The sequence below is a fragment of the Amphiprion ocellaris genome, chromosome 1 (assembly GCF_022539595.1).
Source record: "Amphiprion ocellaris isolate individual 3 ecotype Okinawa chromosome 1, ASM2253959v1, whole genome shotgun sequence".
NCBI classification, from domain to species: domain Eukaryota; kingdom Metazoa; phylum Chordata; class Actinopteri; family Pomacentridae; genus Amphiprion; species Amphiprion ocellaris.
This window is the reverse complement of record NC_072766.1, coordinates 10,893,249-10,912,298: the sequence shown is the minus strand read 5'-3', so window position 1 is coordinate 10,912,298 and position 19,050 is coordinate 10,893,249. Positions and strand designations below refer to the sequence as shown.

Sequence of the window (19,050 nt, the reverse complement as noted above, 5' to 3'; positions counted from 1 at the left end):
ATTTTCTGTAACGGCATTTATTTTAACATCTTAATAACACACAAAGGGTCAATAAAACATTGTACCGTAACAATTGGTAAATTAAAAGAGATCGACATTAGGGTACAACAAGGCAGAAAGCTACTTTTTCTGTTTGTCATTTAGCAAATAAGTCACAGCAAGTGTTGCCTCTATCTAATGTAGGCTAATAATAAACCTACACAAACTAAATATTCAGTTATAGTATACTGATCATATGCTGTACCAATTCACCAAATAACATTGGTTGTGAAGTCATCGTCGTCACGTTGTGTCGATTAATTGATTATTACTATGGTAGTCCAGCTTGTTAAGCAGGCAGGCAGTTGGTTAATTTAGGTAGGGTTGTTTAGCGCTACATGAGACAGACTACTTCACAACAGAGACAAATAAATGCACCGTGTGGCAACTGAGGTTGATGAACAAAACCCTGCATTCATTTACGTGTTACCTGGTTGGTGGCTACAGTCTATATGGGCTGTGCAGCTGCTGCCACATGTGCCCGCTCCTCGTGGTCACGTTACGAGATGGGGCGGGTCGTGTGTGTGTGTGTGTGTGTGTGTGTGTGTGTGTGTGTGTGTGTGTGTGTGTGCCTGTGTGTGTGCGTCTGTGTGTGTGTTTAACGTTTAAATTTAAAAATAAAAAGTTGAGATGCGGAGGGCACCTGCTTGATACAGAGGGCAAGGGACAGGTGCTCTAGCACCACCTGGTGTCTATCTGTGCACGCCACTGGTGTTCTTATAAGATAAGATAGTCCTTTATTTCTCCCCACGCCAGGGGAAATTCACATTGTTACAGCAGCTTATGTAGCAATAAACATAGTAATAGTAATAAAATAATAATAAAATTGTAGTAATAGTGTTTACAATATGTACAGGGATGAGAGATGAGAATGAAATAGTACAGTATTGACACACTATAAACAACACAATATAAAGTGGCTTGAAAATATAAGTTTAAAAAGTGCAAAGATGTAGCAGTGCAAGAATTGCTGTGCAAATTTTTATGGTTTGGGGTAATAATGATATGAGTCAAGTATATGCTAGCATCAGCCAGTGATGCTGATGTTGTAAAGTCTTACAGCAGATGGAATGAATGACCTGCGATAGCGCTCCTTCTTGCAGGGTGGATGTCTCAGTCTGCTGCTGAAGGAGCTGCTTAAAGACCCCACAGTGTCATGCAGTGGGTGAGAGGGATTGTCCATGATGGATGTGAGCTTTGCCAACATCCTCCTCTCACCCACCTCCTCTATGGAGTCCAGGGAACAGTCCAGGACAGAACCAGCCCTCCTGACCTTCTGTTTAGTCTCTTTCTGTCCCTTTCAGTGCTCCCTGCTCCCCAGCAGACCACTGCATAGAAAAAAACAGACTCTACCACAGAGTCATAGAATGTCCGGAGCAGAGTCCTGCACACTCCAAAGGACCTCAGTCTCCTCAGCAGGTGGAGACGACTTTGGCCCTTCGTGTACAGGACCTCTGTATTGTGTGTCCAGTCCAGTTTATTGTTGAGGTGAACACCCAGGTATTTGTATTTATATGTATTTATATTAATCATTCTTATTTATTTGATTTATAATTTGTGTTTTTTTATTCCTTTATTTTTTGTATTTATCTTTTCAGATAACACATCAGACATTAAATGACAGGCAGAATTCATGAAGAGAGTTTTGAGCAGTTTGGCGTAAAATTAAAGTTTCGTGTTTATAAAATCGTATAGTCGAAGGGCGTTTTATTCTGAAGGACGTTTTATTGTGAAGGGCCGGGGCTGGGTTTATCATGTCCGTTGCTGACGGCTTGACCGTTAGCAGCTCAGTATCGGTAGTGATTTTCGAGCTTCGCAGCAACGTATCATCCATAATGGCAGGGAGAAGTCGCCTCTCCGAGCTCCTTTAATATGCTCCCTGTTGAGGGCACAAGGGTACCACCGGACCAGTCTCAAAATGACCACCGGCTTCAGCTCCGGTTCCTGCCGGTTCGCAGATTATTTTGTGATCTGCGGGCTCGACACCGAAAGCGGGCTGGAACCCGACGAACTGTCCGGTAAGCACATTAGCCACCGGGGGTAAACGTCGGGGCTGATGCTCGGGGACCGAATAAGGAAGGAAGGGGTGTTTTAACATCATATTGGCTGCATTGTTTAGTCGGTTCTGTGTCGTTATATGTTTGTATTTTAACAATTCGTGTAACATATTGTGTATTTTACTGAGATAAAAACAGCGAACAAAACGTCAGGCCTAGCTCATCTCTCAGCCTCTTGTTTGTGCTGCTCGATGAGAAGAGAGGGGATTACTGTTTGGTATTCCTCTTTAACGCACTGACAAGCATTTCAGTTCAGAGCTTGTCGATAAATCCACCCTTATTTTTTTTACACTCAATATAAATAGAAATGTTTTAATGCCAGTACTGCGCAGTAATATGTATTTTAAATGAGCAACACTTCATTTTGGGTTAATCCAGGCGTTGCTGTTGTGACACTGATGTCTTTATAACGTTGCTGCCTATGATCAGGTTGTCACTGTCATCTAAATGGGATCAGTTATCAAGATAGAAGCACACATGGTTGTTTCACCTGGGGGCAAAAATCCCCGATGCCCCCTCTCATCGACCTCTGACATCCACAGCATCCACCAGACCACATTGTATCCCTGACCTCCTCAGAGGGCACACCCTTCCCTTCACAAACAATCACATAAATAGCTTAAGCATCTAATGCAAGTACGATAGGCTGTGGCAGACCTGGATCCTGTTTGTTTGTGTGAGCCTTTAAATTAAGATTGTACCTGCTTGAGAATTTGAGTGAAAGAGAGAGGATCTGGTCATATGTTTTCATGTGAAGCTGTGGTTAAAGGTTTCCTCAGCGCTGATATGACCTGTTTGAGATTACAGCATAGTAACAGCGCTGCTTTTCTCTTTCGCAGAATACCAAATACTGAGTAAGTTTATCAGATGTACAGGATTACAATCAGTAAATATGTTTGTAGCATCATTTACTAGTGTTTTGGGAATATATTACACAATTTGCTGTGAGGTAATGTCAGCAAGTCTATAGTTATTTTGCCATGTTTAAAAATATTGTTTTTACTTTATTTCTGGGGCTTTTTAAGTGATTTTTGTACCAGTGTGGTAGCATTTCTTTACTTGTCTGGAATTTATTGCTCTTGATATAACAAGAACATTACATGGTGTCTTTTAAGTGTTTCTTTATTTTGAGTGCCAGAAAATTCCCTTTTTCTGGACGCAAATTGATATTATGATGTGAAATTACATGTAGTCTGGTATGACATGTTGGCCATGCATTCTGATACTACAAATTGTAAAACAAGTGGGTTTTTTTGGAGGGCTACTTCTTTTGTATTAACCCAAGCTACAGGTGTTTAAGGATAAGCTAATTTCGAACATGTACGCAGACATTTAAAAGTGTGGTCAGGATATGTTTCCCTAACTCCAAGTTGACGAATATTCATTTTCAGTTTTTGCTAAAAATGTACTTGTCTACACATATATTAATTGTTTTAATGGTTAAATGATAAACCTGAGCATTCTATATCTTGGAACTGGAGTTTCTAAAGTTGACTGTTTGTATAGTTTGCCCTGAAGGGGTTACTCTCATGAAAAAATGATGTAATAATTAATACTCGAGTTTTTGTCATCTGTGAGTCATACCGTAACCAATGTCTAAAGTCGAGCTGTGCTTGTTAAAAAAAAGTGTTTAGACTTTTGATAGGAGATCAGTGTTGTTCAGAGTGAATGTGAATTATCAGGCAGTTCCATCATTTCCCTCATGCTGTAATGTCAGTTTCCCACAGTGTGAAATGAAATTGCCTGGGGAAGCCCTAAGCGTTGACAGGAACAAACAAATTAACTCAAATGATGTCTTAGGCACTGCATTTAACATAACACAATATTCAGTTTTGCCTTGTTCTACACTAAGGTTCCTATTCCTGGTTGTTATGATTCAGTCGAGGAATCCGTGCGTAAATCTACTAACGTGAACTGTCTTTAAGCTTGTTGAGAATAACTGTTAAGCTCTCGCTAACTGGGCCAATGCTCCGTCTGGCTTCAGACAACAATCCAATTAGTTCAGCCATTTTTATGCATTTTTAGTCTCATGAAAACAAGATAATGTTGTTTCTATTACTGCAACTTGGAATGCAGTGATTTGAAAGAGGGTCGAGAATTGATTTGATCTCTTGTCTATTTATTTTCTGTCCCACATTGATGTGATTTGTTGTGACTCAGCAGGCGGTTGAAGGCCTGTGCAGTTGCTGTTGTTGCTGAACGAAAGTTCATTCCTCCTTAAAGCAATGACCTAACCAAAAAATCCTTTTAGCTTTCAAAGACTCAGCGCCTGTACTTCCTATTTTTACTTCCTCTAATGAAGTTCCTCTTTCCAGGTTTAGCAGAAATTCACTTTGAATCTATGAAATAAGTGAAACTCCAAAAAAATGCACTTATCTGTTAAATACCTGAGCAGAGCCAATGTACATGAAGCTGACTACACTAAGAAAATGTCCACACTATTGTAGTTTAATATAAAAACGCAGCCTATTTCTTCCACAGTAAGCCTGTATATTCTTCTGCTGAAAATAGAGCTTTTCTAAAACACTAAAGAGAGCGAACGCTATAAAATTGTCAGCCTTACATTAGCGTTGACAGAAAAAATACTTGTGTGTGATTGCCACTCGCCAATATGTAGCTTGGTGCCATTGTGTAGCAGCAGAATTAATATGACAAGTTCTTTTTGTATGGCAGTATAGCAGATTAGACAGCTGCGTTGTTTGTCACTCAACACTCAGACACTAAAATTATCAGCTGCTCAAAAAACATTTTTAACACATGCAAAAGGCGTAAATACATATAGGCTTTTTGAAATACAGTTTAGTAGCAGCAGTTTATATTGCAGTTGCGGTATTATCATGTTCTCGAATCACCCTTCAGGCTCTCTTAAAGGCATGGAAGAGCTTTTTCTCTTGTGGGTGTGTGATAAGATTTCCTTAAAGCCTCTCTGACAAGACTGAAATGTAACCCACTGAAACTTTGCACAGACATACAAACTGGGGCTTTGAGGTCAAACGTTACCAGTGTTGCTCTACTTACTGCATGCTGCTGCTGTTTACTGTAGAAACAGGTTAGGGGCTTGCCCTTATCAACTGTTTTCAGTTATGAGTTGAAGAAAGGAAATGGTGTGGAAATTCCATTGTTACAGGTTGCATATGATTATTTCAGCTAAAACTGCAGGTGTACCTAGAAGTAGGGCTGCAATTAATGACTATTTTCATTGATGAGTAATATCAAAAATGATGGGGAAATGTCCATCAGTGTTTCAGAAAGCCCAAGATGACAGCTTCCAATAAGTTATATCCACAATCAGCTGATTTTCAGTTAGACTCATAGAGCCGTGTTTCTCAAATAGTGGGGCGCGCCCCCCTAGAGGGGCGCAGAGGCATGTCAGGGGGGGCGCGGGCGACCGGGAGGAAAAGGTCCTTCAATACGGAACTAATTAGCTGAACTATTGTTTTAACGTCGGCCTGTTTTTCGCGGCGTACAACAATACTGAAATTGTGCTGCCCATAGACTGTATATGCCATAGATATAAAAAAAATAATAATAATAATGATCTTCTATATATATCTATGGTATATGCGCTGGCCGTTCAGACTCCGAAGTACAGACTCCCGAGAACGGGAGAACGCATCGTTAATGTGCAGTCGGAACACCAGCGTACTTGATCACGTCACATACTCGGCTCATCTCCTCCGATTATTTTTACCAGCAATGTCAAACATACGGCCTGTGGGCCAAAACCGGCCCATCAGACGGTCCATTTCGGCCCGCAGGACGACTTTACAAATGATAAAAATTACAACAACATTAACTGTAAATTGTAAATTTGTAAAACTGTAAATTTAAAATAATTTCTAGAACTTGACAAGTTGTTCTGATCATGAAGTAAAATACTAGATTGTTCAGTTCCAGATACCTGTGACTGAATGTTTTGTGTTTTTGTAGATAAACTGTTATCTGGCAGTTACAATGCATGTGTAAATGGTGAACTGAGGCATAATAGGCTACTGTTGAAATTGAACTTGTTTTCCTTAAGAAATTTCAGGTTCATAATATTTTGTAAAAAGGTAGTTCATTAAATGTGAACATTTTCAGAATGTACTTTTTTTGAACTAAAACAAAGGGGAACAGTTGGAGCTGTGGTTATTTATAGGTTATTATGCTGTGATTTTACTGGTGGGGCCCACTGGAGATCAGATTGGGGTTTATGTGGTCCCTGGACTAAAATGAGTTTGACACCCCTGATCTTTACTGTGAAAAACAACAAAATGGAATCAGATAAAATAACACAGCCCTGCATATTTATGTTTTCACAGTTTCAGATATATGTATGTGTGTGTGTGTGTGTGTGTGTGTGTGTGTGTGTGTGTGTATATATATACACACACACAAAGTTATTGGGGGGGCACGAAAGTTTTTTGTCCTCCGAAGGGGGGCCCGACAGAAAAAATTTGAGAACCACTGTCATAGAGAAATGAAGAAAGTAGAAAATATTTGAATTTTAGAAGTTTGACACAGGAAATTATGGCTTTTTTTTCTTGAAAAATTACTCAAAGCAATAAATCGATCGTCAAAACAGTTGGTGACTAATTTTGTAGTTGACAGATAATCATCTACTTAATTGTTGCAGTTCTAGTTTTTACTTTATTTTACTTTATTAGTCATAAATGATTAAAGCAAATAAATATAATAATATAAAAGTCTTAGATTTAGTGGTAGTTGTATAAATTATAAAGGATTTATTGCCTTCACAGAGAGCTCCCGTACCGTTTCAGCATGAAATCAAAATACTTTGTGTGTTTTTTGAAAGACGCTAATGTTTCTCTTTTCGTTTGTGGTTAGTTTGGTAGAAAATGCAGAAATTCTGAAGTCATTTGACTTGATTATAAGTCATCACTTTTGAGTTCTAATATTGCTATTGATACCAAAGTTCTATGTTTTCCTAACCTTTCTGTATAAGATCTAACACCAAAGCTGAAAGAGAAAATGGATTAAACAATCATCTGACACGAAATCAACTGTTCTGATAATCAATCAGTTGTTTAAGTAATTTTTCAAGAAGAAATACCTATGTTTTACTTGGTTCCAGTTTCTCAAATCTGACGACTTGTCTTTTTCTTCATTATACAAGATTGTAAACTAAATATCTTTGTACCTTGGATTAATGGTTGGATAGAACAAGGAATCTAAACATGACGTCTTTGAATCAAGGACCTAAAATTAAATTTATCTAGAGCTGAAGCAATCATTGATGAATCAACCAGTTGGTATAGACACATTTATTTGTCATCTTTTTAAAATTATTTCACAGTATAGGTAATTTTCCCTGCACAAAAGGGGAAAAAGCAAACGATATAAATGTCTTTCACCTTCTCAGTTTTCTTTTCATACACAATAGCAAACTGAAAATCTTTGTGTTTTGAATCGATGATTGAACAAAACAAGACATTCAAAGATGAGACTTTTATCTTTAAGGAACTGTAAGAAATTATATAAACAGTTATTCATTTAGAAAAAAAAACATATGAATCAGTAATCTAGATAATTGCAGCGTCGATTTTTTTACTATTCAAAACAAATATTTCATAGAGCAAGAAAGGAACCAGCAGATCAATGTAAACACAATCAGCAGTTGGTTTAAAATTTATTTCTAACCAAATGTTTCACTCAACTGTAAATAAAGAACAGTTTTAAGCAAGACAAAATCCCCATTATGAAACAACAAAGAGGTAGTACAGCTTTATCTCACAGACCCGAAACAACAGATGGCAAGAATGGTAACCTCGGAGCTTTCTGTTTCGTAATTATTGTAATCATTGAACAGATAACTGCACATTATTTAGACATGAATCACACACAATGATTTGTAATGACTTAAAGTAACCTTGCCTCAAACTGTTTGATAGATCCATGGTGCAGTGAATGAAATGAGCCAAATCAAACTCTCCAGTGGTTTTCTTCAGGGATTCAACAGAGCCACAGTACAGTATGTTCCTCACTTTTAATATGATGCAGCAGTGATTCGTGTACAGCGGAACACAAAGCATTGACCAAAACTTTCTTTGAGCACAGTGCAGACCTGATTAGCATATGTATGACCCTGCAGCCTCACAGGCGACACTGGAAACACAGGGAGCTGGGGGACATAAGTACACTTGCAGACAGGCTCCACTTATTCAAATGCTAAATATCCTTTTGAATCTCCCAGGCAGCCTCTCTCCCCCAAATCCTACTCTGCAAACAAATGAGGATGAATGGCTCAACATGAAAGCTAGCTTCAAATGCATAATGTACTCCTTCATATTTTCACTCAGAGTTGTTTATTTATGGGCCTGTAACTAATCTGTAGTTTTAAAAAAAATCTGTTTGAAAATGTATCAGCGAAATTTTGGATGCACTTTGAAGATTCATTAGACATTTTAACAGTCCTTTGAATGCGAAGTATACCACGATCTTTACACCCAGAACTAATATAAACTCAGAACATGACCATAAGTAAGCTCGTAGAAGTACTAGCTTTTAGGCCTGTGGTGCCGTGCCAAATAATTAGTTTTATCATAAACTGAAACTATTATTTTTGAGATAATTAATTCATCACATTGCAAAGTGAATTGGGCTATTTCAGGATTCAGAAGTAAAAATCCACTTTGTCTTTGCTATGCAGATGATGCTAAATGTCTCACAATCAGATAATTTCTACAGTTTGGAGGGACATGAAAGTTTTCTGGTTAAATCATCCGTACAAATGTTGAAAAGCGGCTTTTGAAAATGATTGATTCTTTGATAAACAGTTGTTTAGTAGTTGTCAAGCCTGTGGACGATAACTATGACTCCCATGGTGCAATTCAGCAAGAAACATCAAATCTCTGTGATTAATTGATATACGCTGCTAATGAAGGCCTATAGGGTTGATGAAGCTGACAACGCAATCTGCAGCTTAAATCAACTTAATTTTCGATTCTTGGATGAATTATGCAGCTGTGGCCTATTCTCCATGGGAGTTGTCATGTTTAGACTGTCTGCTATGCCAAAATTGATCAAAAAAAGATTGGAAAAATTGTGTTTAAATAATATCAGGAACAGGATGGCTACTCCCTATTGATCATAACACTTATTGTAATATTTTCTCATGGTTTGTTTTTACGTTTGTGATTTTTATTTCTCATACTAAACCAACAAGCTAAACTATGTGTATCTGTTGTGTTAATTGGGGTATTTATTTTGCTTCTGCTACATTGAGAGTTGAATTTGCCCTGGGATAACCTCTTGAGTTTGATTTGCCTCCACATGGTGATAAATTTTTAATCCACTGTGGAGAAACATCTCTTTCCCTCGCTCATTGCTGCACTCCTCTCTTTGTATAAAACTCTGTGAGGATTTTCAGATTGCAGCTTGGATATGCTCTTGAATAGTGAAGGTTTACATTCTTCACCGCAATGGCACAGAAATTAAACCTGTACATTCTTGTCCTAAAGATTGCGTGTCTTCTGCTGTCTAATCCCGTGGCTGCTAACAGATGTTTTTAGAGTAGAATTTTTTTAGGCCGTCATGTTACATGAAAGTGTTGTATGATTTACAGGTGTCTTGTCGACAGCAGCTTCTTATTAGCTGTAGATGTGGTGCAGATAGTGGTCTGGGTGTTTTTTGTAATTCTCACTAGCTCTGTTTCATATTTCAGCCTCATTATTAAAGGTTAAATCTATATTTTTAATTGTTTTTGGCTGTGTAACTGATGAAGTTTAAGTATCAGATTCTTTTATTTTATATTGAATGAGGAGGCCAAGTGAAGTATGATTGGCTGGTGTATAATGTCAGTATTTGGATTTTTAACAGGTCCAGTGTAGTTTAAGGAATTCCATGACAGGTTGACACCTTTTCTTTGGCTGTTTTTTCATGACGTTTCCCCCCTAAAACTACCCAGGAAGCATTGTGCTGGTGTTTCTTTGTAGCTAGCATCAGCGCAAGTAGTGTTAACCACTAATTTAAATACAAAAAAGACAGTTGTCAGCTTTAAAATCCCTCCACACTGCAAAAACTGAAAAAAAGACCATATATCCTTTTATTGAGCACACACACACACTCAACCACACACTCAACCACACACACACGCACACAAAAACCCACATTGTGTCTCTGCTGAGACTCTGAGCTGTGAAGGTGGTGAGTTTAAGCTGCGAGTGAGCTATCATGTTCTGTCACTACCCGGTCCTCTAGGTGAATGAGTGTTGATGCTTCTGCTGCAGAGCTATTTTGAACTGTTAGCAGTCTGTACACCACATTCTGCTGCGGGCTGTCGAATCGAGTCGTGCTTCAGTTATAGCTTTTCCACTCAGAGAGGTATATCCCTTCATGCCTGTCCTGGAGGACCAAGCTATAGTAGGTGTGAGGGTGTGTGAGCACAGCAGGGGTGCAGAACTGTGGGTGGTCCTTGGCTCATAGGATGAGGAGCCAGAGCAGTGACGCTCTACTCCCACTACCAGTCCACACTCATTGCGTTACTGTCCATTTATTAGAAAATATGACAAATCAAGAAACTGTTAACACAGTGGAGTCTGGTAGTGCTTTACGTCAACAAGTGTCTCCTCCAGGTGATGCAGTTAGCTTGTAATTAGCACTAATTATCAGATGAAGACATTAGATGAAGGGAATGTTTTTGTGGTCTAAGCCAGCTGCACTTGAAGCTGACTCATGATTTTATACATCAGGTCTTCCTATGTGAAAAACAAGGAAAAGGTGCAGTGTCAGAATAATTGTATTTCCAACATAGAGGAGAAAAGGAACCCTCACCCAGTTTTGAAATTGAGTTTACAGATGCTGTTTTCATTTAGAATATTTTCTGTGAAATGACAGTTTCTATTTATTTTGTAATGCTGTGACAGTGAAAGTGTGGAGAATGAAAATGAGAATAAGTTTCCTATTATATGTTTAAATGTAAGTGCTTGCATTTAAGAATTTAATTATAGCCTAGAAATGCTTTTATCTGCTCTAGCGACTTTTATATTTTTCATTACAGGAATTTAATTTACTTTTCATTTTCATGCTGTCATTTTCTTTTTATCCTTTCGTAACCTGATTCTAATAAATTCCATTATATGATGACAGTTTATTTGCCATTTTCCCTTCAGATTTTCAGTTTCTTTCATTTTCAGTGCCCAACATTGTTCTCCACACACTTTAGAAAAGGCTTCTTTATTTAACCATGTAATAGCTTTGCATGTTTTTCTTAGAGATAATTACAGCCATTCTGTACATTTCAACTGTGGAAAACACTGTTATAAATTCTAGATTTTACATGCTAGACAGGGATGTTTTGTACTGGCTGTAAACACCCTGAAAAGGTGATCTCACAACCAACAAACCTTCCTGTATTAGTGTAAAGACCTGCTGCGTGTGTGATTGTGGCTGTGATTTATGCAAATTGAACATTACCATTGGCTATGATTTACTCAGTTCTGATTATTTTGTTAGCTGTTGTTGGTTGAATACAACAACTCATCACCTCCAACAGGCTCCACAGCCACATGCTTCCAGATGTTGTGTTGCTGGCAGAGTTCACCGACAGCTTCAGTCACTTGTCGATTTCCGCGTTCTGCCTTGGAATTTGACCTACATTTTCATGCTCATGAACAGTTAGTTATTTCAGCTATGCAATATTTTACATCCACTTTTAACAATATCTGATGATAATTATGTGCCTAAAATATGCTTTCTAAACACACATTTTTGTGATTTCACTGTAGGACCTGAACCATTTTTGTCTGTCCCTTCAAATAATAATGTCACTGTCTGACCTATCTTTGGTCGCTGATGTTTTTGTCGTCTGAGTTCCTGGCCTAGATTCTTCCCCATGGGCAGTTTGGATATGACTGTAACCAACAGATTACACCCCTTAATCCTTAAGACTTTCATTCCCTTGCCAGAATTTGTTTCAGACAGCTCTGTGTACATACAGCTCTAATGTGACCCTGTTTGTACTCTAAACAACACTTCTATTACTGCTGAACTTTTGTGAGGGTAAGACTGCGGAATCAGAGGTCAAATGTTATCAGCAGGCTACCTGACTAAAAACACGACTTTTATCCATCGTTCTCAAAAGTTCAGCTATGATTCTCAGTGAATTCTTTCTAATATGCAGCAGAGAGGATTAATGAAACCACCAGACTTGAGAAAATGATCATTTCTTGTCTGGGCGTGTGTGTGTCACCACAGAGGCATATTATAAAGGCAGTGAAAATGGATTTTCCCTACAATGCGTAGTCCACAGGAAGTGCAGTAAGGACTGTCCTGGTTTGACATCTGCAAGGCCACATTAGCCTGAGAGCAGCATTAGTCTGAGGCTGAAGTGATGTTGCTAGAAAAATGTGGATGCCATGTGTCACACAACTTACATTTGGCTTTTAGTCGCTGCATGAATGTGTTTTTGTGCCAGCAGGATTTTTCATTGGGGCTTGGCAAATGTCACGATTGAAGAAGACAGCAAATAGCATTGCCTGCCCGCAAAGGGTACAAAGGATCTTTTTTTAATGTAAAATGTTAGATAATCTAACTCCAGGGCTGGAATACAAAAGCAGTCATTCACTGTATTCTAACTCATGACTGTCTGGTGATGGGATACACATGTTAGACCCATGTGCCATACCATTAAATGTTTTATCAGCATGATGTTGAAAGTGCAAAATGTTGTATTTCCCTTTCTTTCTTTCTGTAAACAATTGTTTTACATACCTCTTTTTATTGTCTTGCTACTTTTTTACCCTATCCATGACACTCATTCATACTCAAGAAAAACATCTTAAACAGGTCAAAATCAATTTTTTTTTTTGTTTTGTTTTTTTTAACCACAATTTTCAGTCATTTCCTAAAACAACAGGGCACTGTAGCTTTTAGCAAACAGTACCCAAAAAGGAGAAGCATCAGTACTGGTTTGGGACTGTTTCTAAGTGTGGATTAATGCACATTCAGTGTGCTTAGTGAGTAATTACAGCAGCATGTTGGCGTATGTGGGATCGACTCAAAATAAACGACAGGATCCATGTGTAATGCTAATGAACGAACATGTCATCTAGTTCAAAACTGTGCTTCAATATTGTGTTCTGTATTGTTTTTGTACTAAAGTGGAGCAATCAGACACAGAAGAATCAATCATTTAAGGTTTTGGCTACACAGTGAATATTTTTTTCTTTGTTAATTGAATTTTTTGACAGTAGGAAAGATACAGAATGTTGCCAGTTTTATGATCCTATGCTTATAATCACAGCTTTTATTATAATAAACATTTCTCTACAAAAGAAATGCTATAGCTTTGTGTTCATACTACTAGACCTCAACTTTTCACTCTTCTATCTGTATCATGCTGACATGCTAAACGAGTATTAGCTTGCTACTATGCTAAACTACGATGGTGAATATAGTTATATCATTTGAACAGCATCATATTGTCACTGTGAGCATTGTAGCTTGCTAATGTTAGCATGTAGCTTAAAGTACCGCTGTGCCTAATTACAGCCTGACAGAGCTACTAGCACAGCTGGTTCTTTCCCAGTACATTTGTGTTAAAAATACATTCATGCTAGACCACTATGAATTTGTATGATCTGTAGAAGAAGACAGAAATGCTGCATCCTTTTTTTATCGGAACCCCACCAGCTGGCTTGAATTAGCATATACCCACCTGACACAGACATGATAATGTCCTGTGTGTGTGTGTGTGTGTGTGTGTGTGTGTGTGTGTGTGTGTGTGTGTGTGTGTGTGTGTGTGTGTGTGTGTGTGTGTGTGTGTGTGTGTGTGTGTGTGTGTGTGTGTGTGTGTGTGTGTGTGTGTGTGTGTGTGTGTGTGTGTGTGCGCACACACAGCTTGTTCTCTTGGGAACAGAGCTGCCAGGATGTGTTGACACAAACTGAGAAGTGATGCGCTACCCATCCAGAAGCAGGCCTTTAATTATTTTTTTGTTTTATTTGTTGTGTAGCTTTATGCCAGTATATAGAAGCTACTAAATTCAGAGATGGGGCCAGAGGAAAATTGGCAGGGGCAAATGAAGGTAACCCTCCCGCCACACACACTCCTCTCCCTCCTAACCTGAGCTCAGCTTTAACCCTTCAGCCTTAAACCTGGTGCACTGTGTTGTGTTTTATTTCTCAGCAGCCCTCTTTTGTTAATGAAAAATCTGAGTTTTTTTTACAGTTATTTTCTGCACAGGTGTGGGAACTTGCCCTTTCTTTTTTTGCACACTGATTTTCTGTCCTCCTTCAGTTTCTCTTTTCCCCTCCTCCGTCTGCCTCACCTACTTCAGCAGCAGCTGAACAATGAGCCGATGTTTGACAATCACTGCTTCTGTTTCTCACACACACACAAATCCAGTGCTGCCTGTGCTGGCATTGCTTGGTCAATGTTTACTCTCCCCTTACACTCTGAATGACTTTTCAGTACTGCCTTGGTGTGTGCATCACTTCTGCTTTACTCTGGGTTCAAATCAACTCATTTTATGCTTCTGTGACTGATTATTTTGTGTGTCCCTTTGTATTGCCATTAAAGCTGTCGGAAAGCATTAAGAGCCTTAAAGTTTGCCATTTTTTCCCATGACAAATGATCTATTTTGGAGTATTAGATGTTGCTGCTTGAATATAGTATTTTGTTTACTCACTGGAGCAGGATGCAAATGACAGCTTTATATGATGCAATACAATCTTCCTCTCAAGACAAATATGCTGATTTGCTCTTTCCTCTGGAGTTGTGCTTGGCACTTTAAGCCTGCTTCTGATCAGACTGTTCCTCTTCTCCTGTGTCTACATCTGGAAACTTGCACTAACTCTTTTCCTCCTCTGTTGTTTTTGTACTCTATTTGCTTTGCTTTCAGGTGAGAATTTTGAGCAGAGTCCACTGCGGAGGACCTTTAAATCCAAAGTCCTAGCACATTATCCAGACAATGTCGAGTGGAATCCATTTGACCAGGATGCAGTTGGCATGGTATGGTCTCTACACAGTTCTAACATAACATTATTCTTTAAGAATAAAGGTGTTGCTGGGTTATAGACATTTTGGGGGATATGTGCTTTCTTCGCATTTGTTTTGACAAGAATATTTATAAAATCATGTCTGTGAGTCAAGAGGCAGTTAGCTTAAAATAAAGACAGACACTTAGGAAATAGCTAGCATAGTCCAAAGGTAAAAAACATACACCCAAAAGCACCTTTATCACAAATTGCATTTCATATGGTGTTTGTTTGATCAGCACGTTGTACCAGTTATTGAAGGCTGGTTCCAGTCAGGATTCTTTCTGATTGCTTTTCTGAATATCCTCCTACAGCTCTGTATGCCAAAGGGCCTGTCGTTCAGGACACAGGTTGACTCTCGGGAGCCCCAGTTCCACTCCTTTATCATCACCAGAGAGGATGGCTCTCGGACCTACGGTTTTGCCCTCACCTTCTTCGAGGAGGTGACCAGCAAGCAGATCTGCAGTGCCATGCAGACTCTTTACCACATGCACAACGCAGAGCAGTATGACATCTTGCACACGCCCACCTCCCCTCAAGGACCCGAGGACCAGCGACACCCACACTCGCAGCCTCGCCCAATGCTCCACGCTGCACCCTCCATCTCCCGTCTGCAGCGCTTCAACTCCTACGACATCAGCCGTGACACCCTGTATGTGTCGAAGTGCATCTGCCTAATAACCCCCATGGCATTCGCCCAGGCCTGCAGGAAGGTGCTGCTGCAGCTCCACCAAGCTGTCACTTCCCCACAGCCTCCACCCCTTCCTCTGGAGAGCTACATCTATAACATCCTCTATGAGGTGCCCCTACCACCCTCCGGGCGTTCCCTCAAGTTCTCAGGCGTCTATGGTCCTGTGGTGTGCCAGAGGCCGAGCACATCTGAGCTGCCGCTCTTTGACTTTGCCATCAGTGAGATGTTTAATCTGCTAGGGGTGGAGAACGTTCTTCAGCTGTTCACCTGTGCTCTGCTCGAGATGCAGATACTGCTTTATTCACAGCGTAAGTAGCTGCTCTGTAACTGTTGCACTCATGTTTTTTTCTATGTGACCTTTAACGTCCGGTCCCGTTGGGGTGCAGCGATTACAAGTACAGTGCATATGGCTCATATTGCAACCGTGTTTAAAACAAATACGCAAGTAGTCTGGCTTGCACTGAAATCCTGTTTAGTATGGACACAGTTCAACAAAACTACGCATGTTTTCTAAAGGGCAGTAGGTAGGGAAGCACAAAATTAACTGTAACAGCTGTTTGTCTGAAAATTGTGAGGTCATGTGATCCTGTTAGCAAAGCTGTTCTCTAGAGATCTCCCTGGAGCTAGGGGACATATCAATGTCATGACATGAGACTGGATATTGTCTGGGGACCTGCTTATTACACGCTGATGTAGCTTTAAAGCTGTCATTGTGGTTTATACATTTTGGTCGCCTCTCTAATCTGAAAGTGTGGGTGCAGGGGGGTTTCCAAGGCTGTCTGATCATCCAGCACACTCTTCACACACAGTATACTGCATCCTTCAGTAGAACCTTCCTCTTCCTTTGTTTATCTAATGGTAACCTTTTGATTTTTTGCTTATGACTTGAATTTCTTGTGTGATTTAATTAACTAGTGTTCAATAGAAACCGTACCTCTAAGTCAATGGAGATATACAACAATATATTTTGTTTGCAGTAATCTGTGTAAGGAAAACGTACAGAAAAAATCTGACCATTAAATACCTAATTTAATTGCAGCTTTTGATCAGGAAAACCTGTTAGCATTCAGAAAACGCAGGCAGCTCTATCCCTGTTAGCACTTATTCATTAGGAGCAGCTGTTGACTAAAGATTTAGTTCATTCTGTGGTGAGCAGAATTAATTTTTTCAAAAAGGTGCTATTCAGGTCACCGTTTGGAGAGAATGAGTGTGTGTGGAGAAACAAGAAGATCACTTAAGAATGCTGGCTCTGGTGTGGTGATTGGATCCATTACAATGGCAAGAGAAGGCAAATGGTTCACAAAACAGCATTGGCCGGGAGGGGGAAGCTCTTAAGGGGGAAAGCTGTGGTGTTGCTAGGTAACCCGGAGACAAGGAGGATGGCAGTGATGCAGGATGATTGTTATTGGTTGGAAGTGACATCATGCCTCTTTTCACCCCCATGAGGCTCGTCACTGCAGAACATGTGAAGGGTGTTGTGTAGAGTTAAGCCCTGGCAGTCGCCCACGAAAAGGACGCCATGTATTTAAACACGCACACCGAGCAGAGGGATGGTCGCAAATAAGGAGGAGACTATGTGTGCTAAAAATAGCACTAGAATTCATAACTCTGAGTGAAGAAAAAAAAGACCCAGGCCAGCATCTTTTCCATCAAGCCATCAAAGAAAAGCATCTTAAGTACTGTCTGCTTCCTCTGTTATCTTTCTCAAGCAAGAACCTCAGCATGCATCTTATTAGAGTGTTTTGATACAATAAGCCATAATTTGTTGGTATTATTTAATGTGCATTTCCTATTGTCCTGTGATTTGTGCAGTTGAGAATGACAGGATAAGCTAGAGATGAGGGACAGGAAGGTGTGAAGGACAGATCTGCTCTGAGGATGTTACAATTATACATTATTTCAGCCGCAGAGGTGGAACTCAAGTTTACATGCACAGATTTCAAGCTCTACCTCTGTTATTACAGTGTCTTTGTGCTGTGGCCTTAAAGTATAGAATAACTTCTGACTTGTAGCCGTACACAGATGAGCATTAGGGAATTACATGGTCATATTATCCCCACTTTCACATGTAGCTTCGTGATTTCTAACCTTGCAGAGGTGGGTTATTTTTTACTTGAAGTTGCAATATCAGTCCGCTTAATTGTGTAGTTTTGGCAGGAGCTAAAAGAGTTGATTAATCGATCAGTTGGTTCACAGGACTGAGTGTTTAATCACTTAAAAGGAAAATGCACAGCAGTCTCTTTCCAGCTCCTTAAATGTAAGAATTTACACTATTTTAATTTCTGTGGCTCTTTGACATTTTCAATTTCATTCTATACTCATATTTTATCCAAGTTCTTGCTGATTAATTGGGAAAGTTATCAGCAGCTTATTAAGTAACTGAAATTATTATTACATGTAGTTTTGTCTTGGGCTACTAATTTTCCAAATTGGATACCTGAGCAGATGAACATTGTGACAAATCAGAGTTTTCACAGCACATCTTTGCAAGTAACACATGATATGTCACTTTTTGGCTTTTCCATTTACTTCACCCTAATGAAAATGTTATCGGATCAAAATCAATATATAACGCCCATGGTACAAAACTAAGATGCTTAAATGAATACTCGAAAACAAGTGGTTTGTTCAAAATAGTGCTGAGATATAAGAGTGGTAGCAGTTTCACTTCTGTATATCCAGTGTATTTTCGGTCTGCTTCACTGCATAGTTTGCCCTTACTGTGTAAACTGAGAAGTTAAAGCATCACTTCATGTCCAAACTGCTACCAGCTCTCTCTGTTGACTTTTCTAAAACGCTCATGGCATGACGCTGTATATATAAGCAGCAATACTTGACTCTTTGTTGAAGTGGTTTCTTGTTATGGTGGCCTAGTTTAAAAGGAGGCGAGGGATGTTAGTATTCTTGTCCCCATCCTGGGAGAGGAAGCCTGCTGAGAAGAGGGATGAGGGGGAGGCCCAGGCTGGGGTGAGACAACTCTTCCCATGGACCAGCACATGACCAAATGAAGGAATGGTATTTATTTTGGCACCATAACAGGAGAGGCAGAGCTGCTGCTCCCGAATGTGCAGTAGGTGTCAACGGGATAGAACAGGAATGCAGATGAGGAGGACTGGACACATATTTGTGTATGTGTATGTATACCAGTCGACTCAAGTGTGAAACCCTGAACATGAAGGAGTGTTGCTGCGTGGAGTCATGGTAAAGGAATTTAACATTAGCCAGAAGGCCAGTTGACTGCAGCTGTGTCACACTTTAGAGGCTGGATCTTCCAAAGGGCGCAGGCCA

At 39.6% G+C, this 19,050-nt stretch overlaps 1 protein-coding gene across 6 annotated transcripts in view; it reads left to right on the top strand.

Annotated features, from left to right (window-relative positions):
* Nucleotides 1-1,823: 1,823 nt before the first annotated feature.
* dennd5a (DENN/MADD domain containing 5A) overlaps nt 1,824-19,050 on the top strand; it is a 36,879-nt gene continuing 19,652 nt past the window's right edge. For 3 of the 6 annotated variants that reach the window (XM_023294128.3, XM_035940917.2, XM_023294126.3), the window contains exons 1-4: nt 1,825-2,057; nt 14,048-14,119; nt 14,936-15,045; nt 15,386-16,070. In XM_023294128.3, the coding sequence (XP_023149896.1) occupies nt 1,958-2,057; nt 14,048-14,119; nt 14,936-15,045; nt 15,386-16,070 (967 nt within the window). In that variant the 5' untranslated portion in view covers nt 1,825-1,957. Of the gene's footprint in view, nt 2,058-14,047; nt 14,120-14,935; nt 15,046-15,385; nt 16,071-19,050 lie in introns of all 6 variants that reach the window. The other 3 variants (XM_035940914.2, XM_035940915.2, XM_023294130.3) reach the window with 3 other exon arrangements.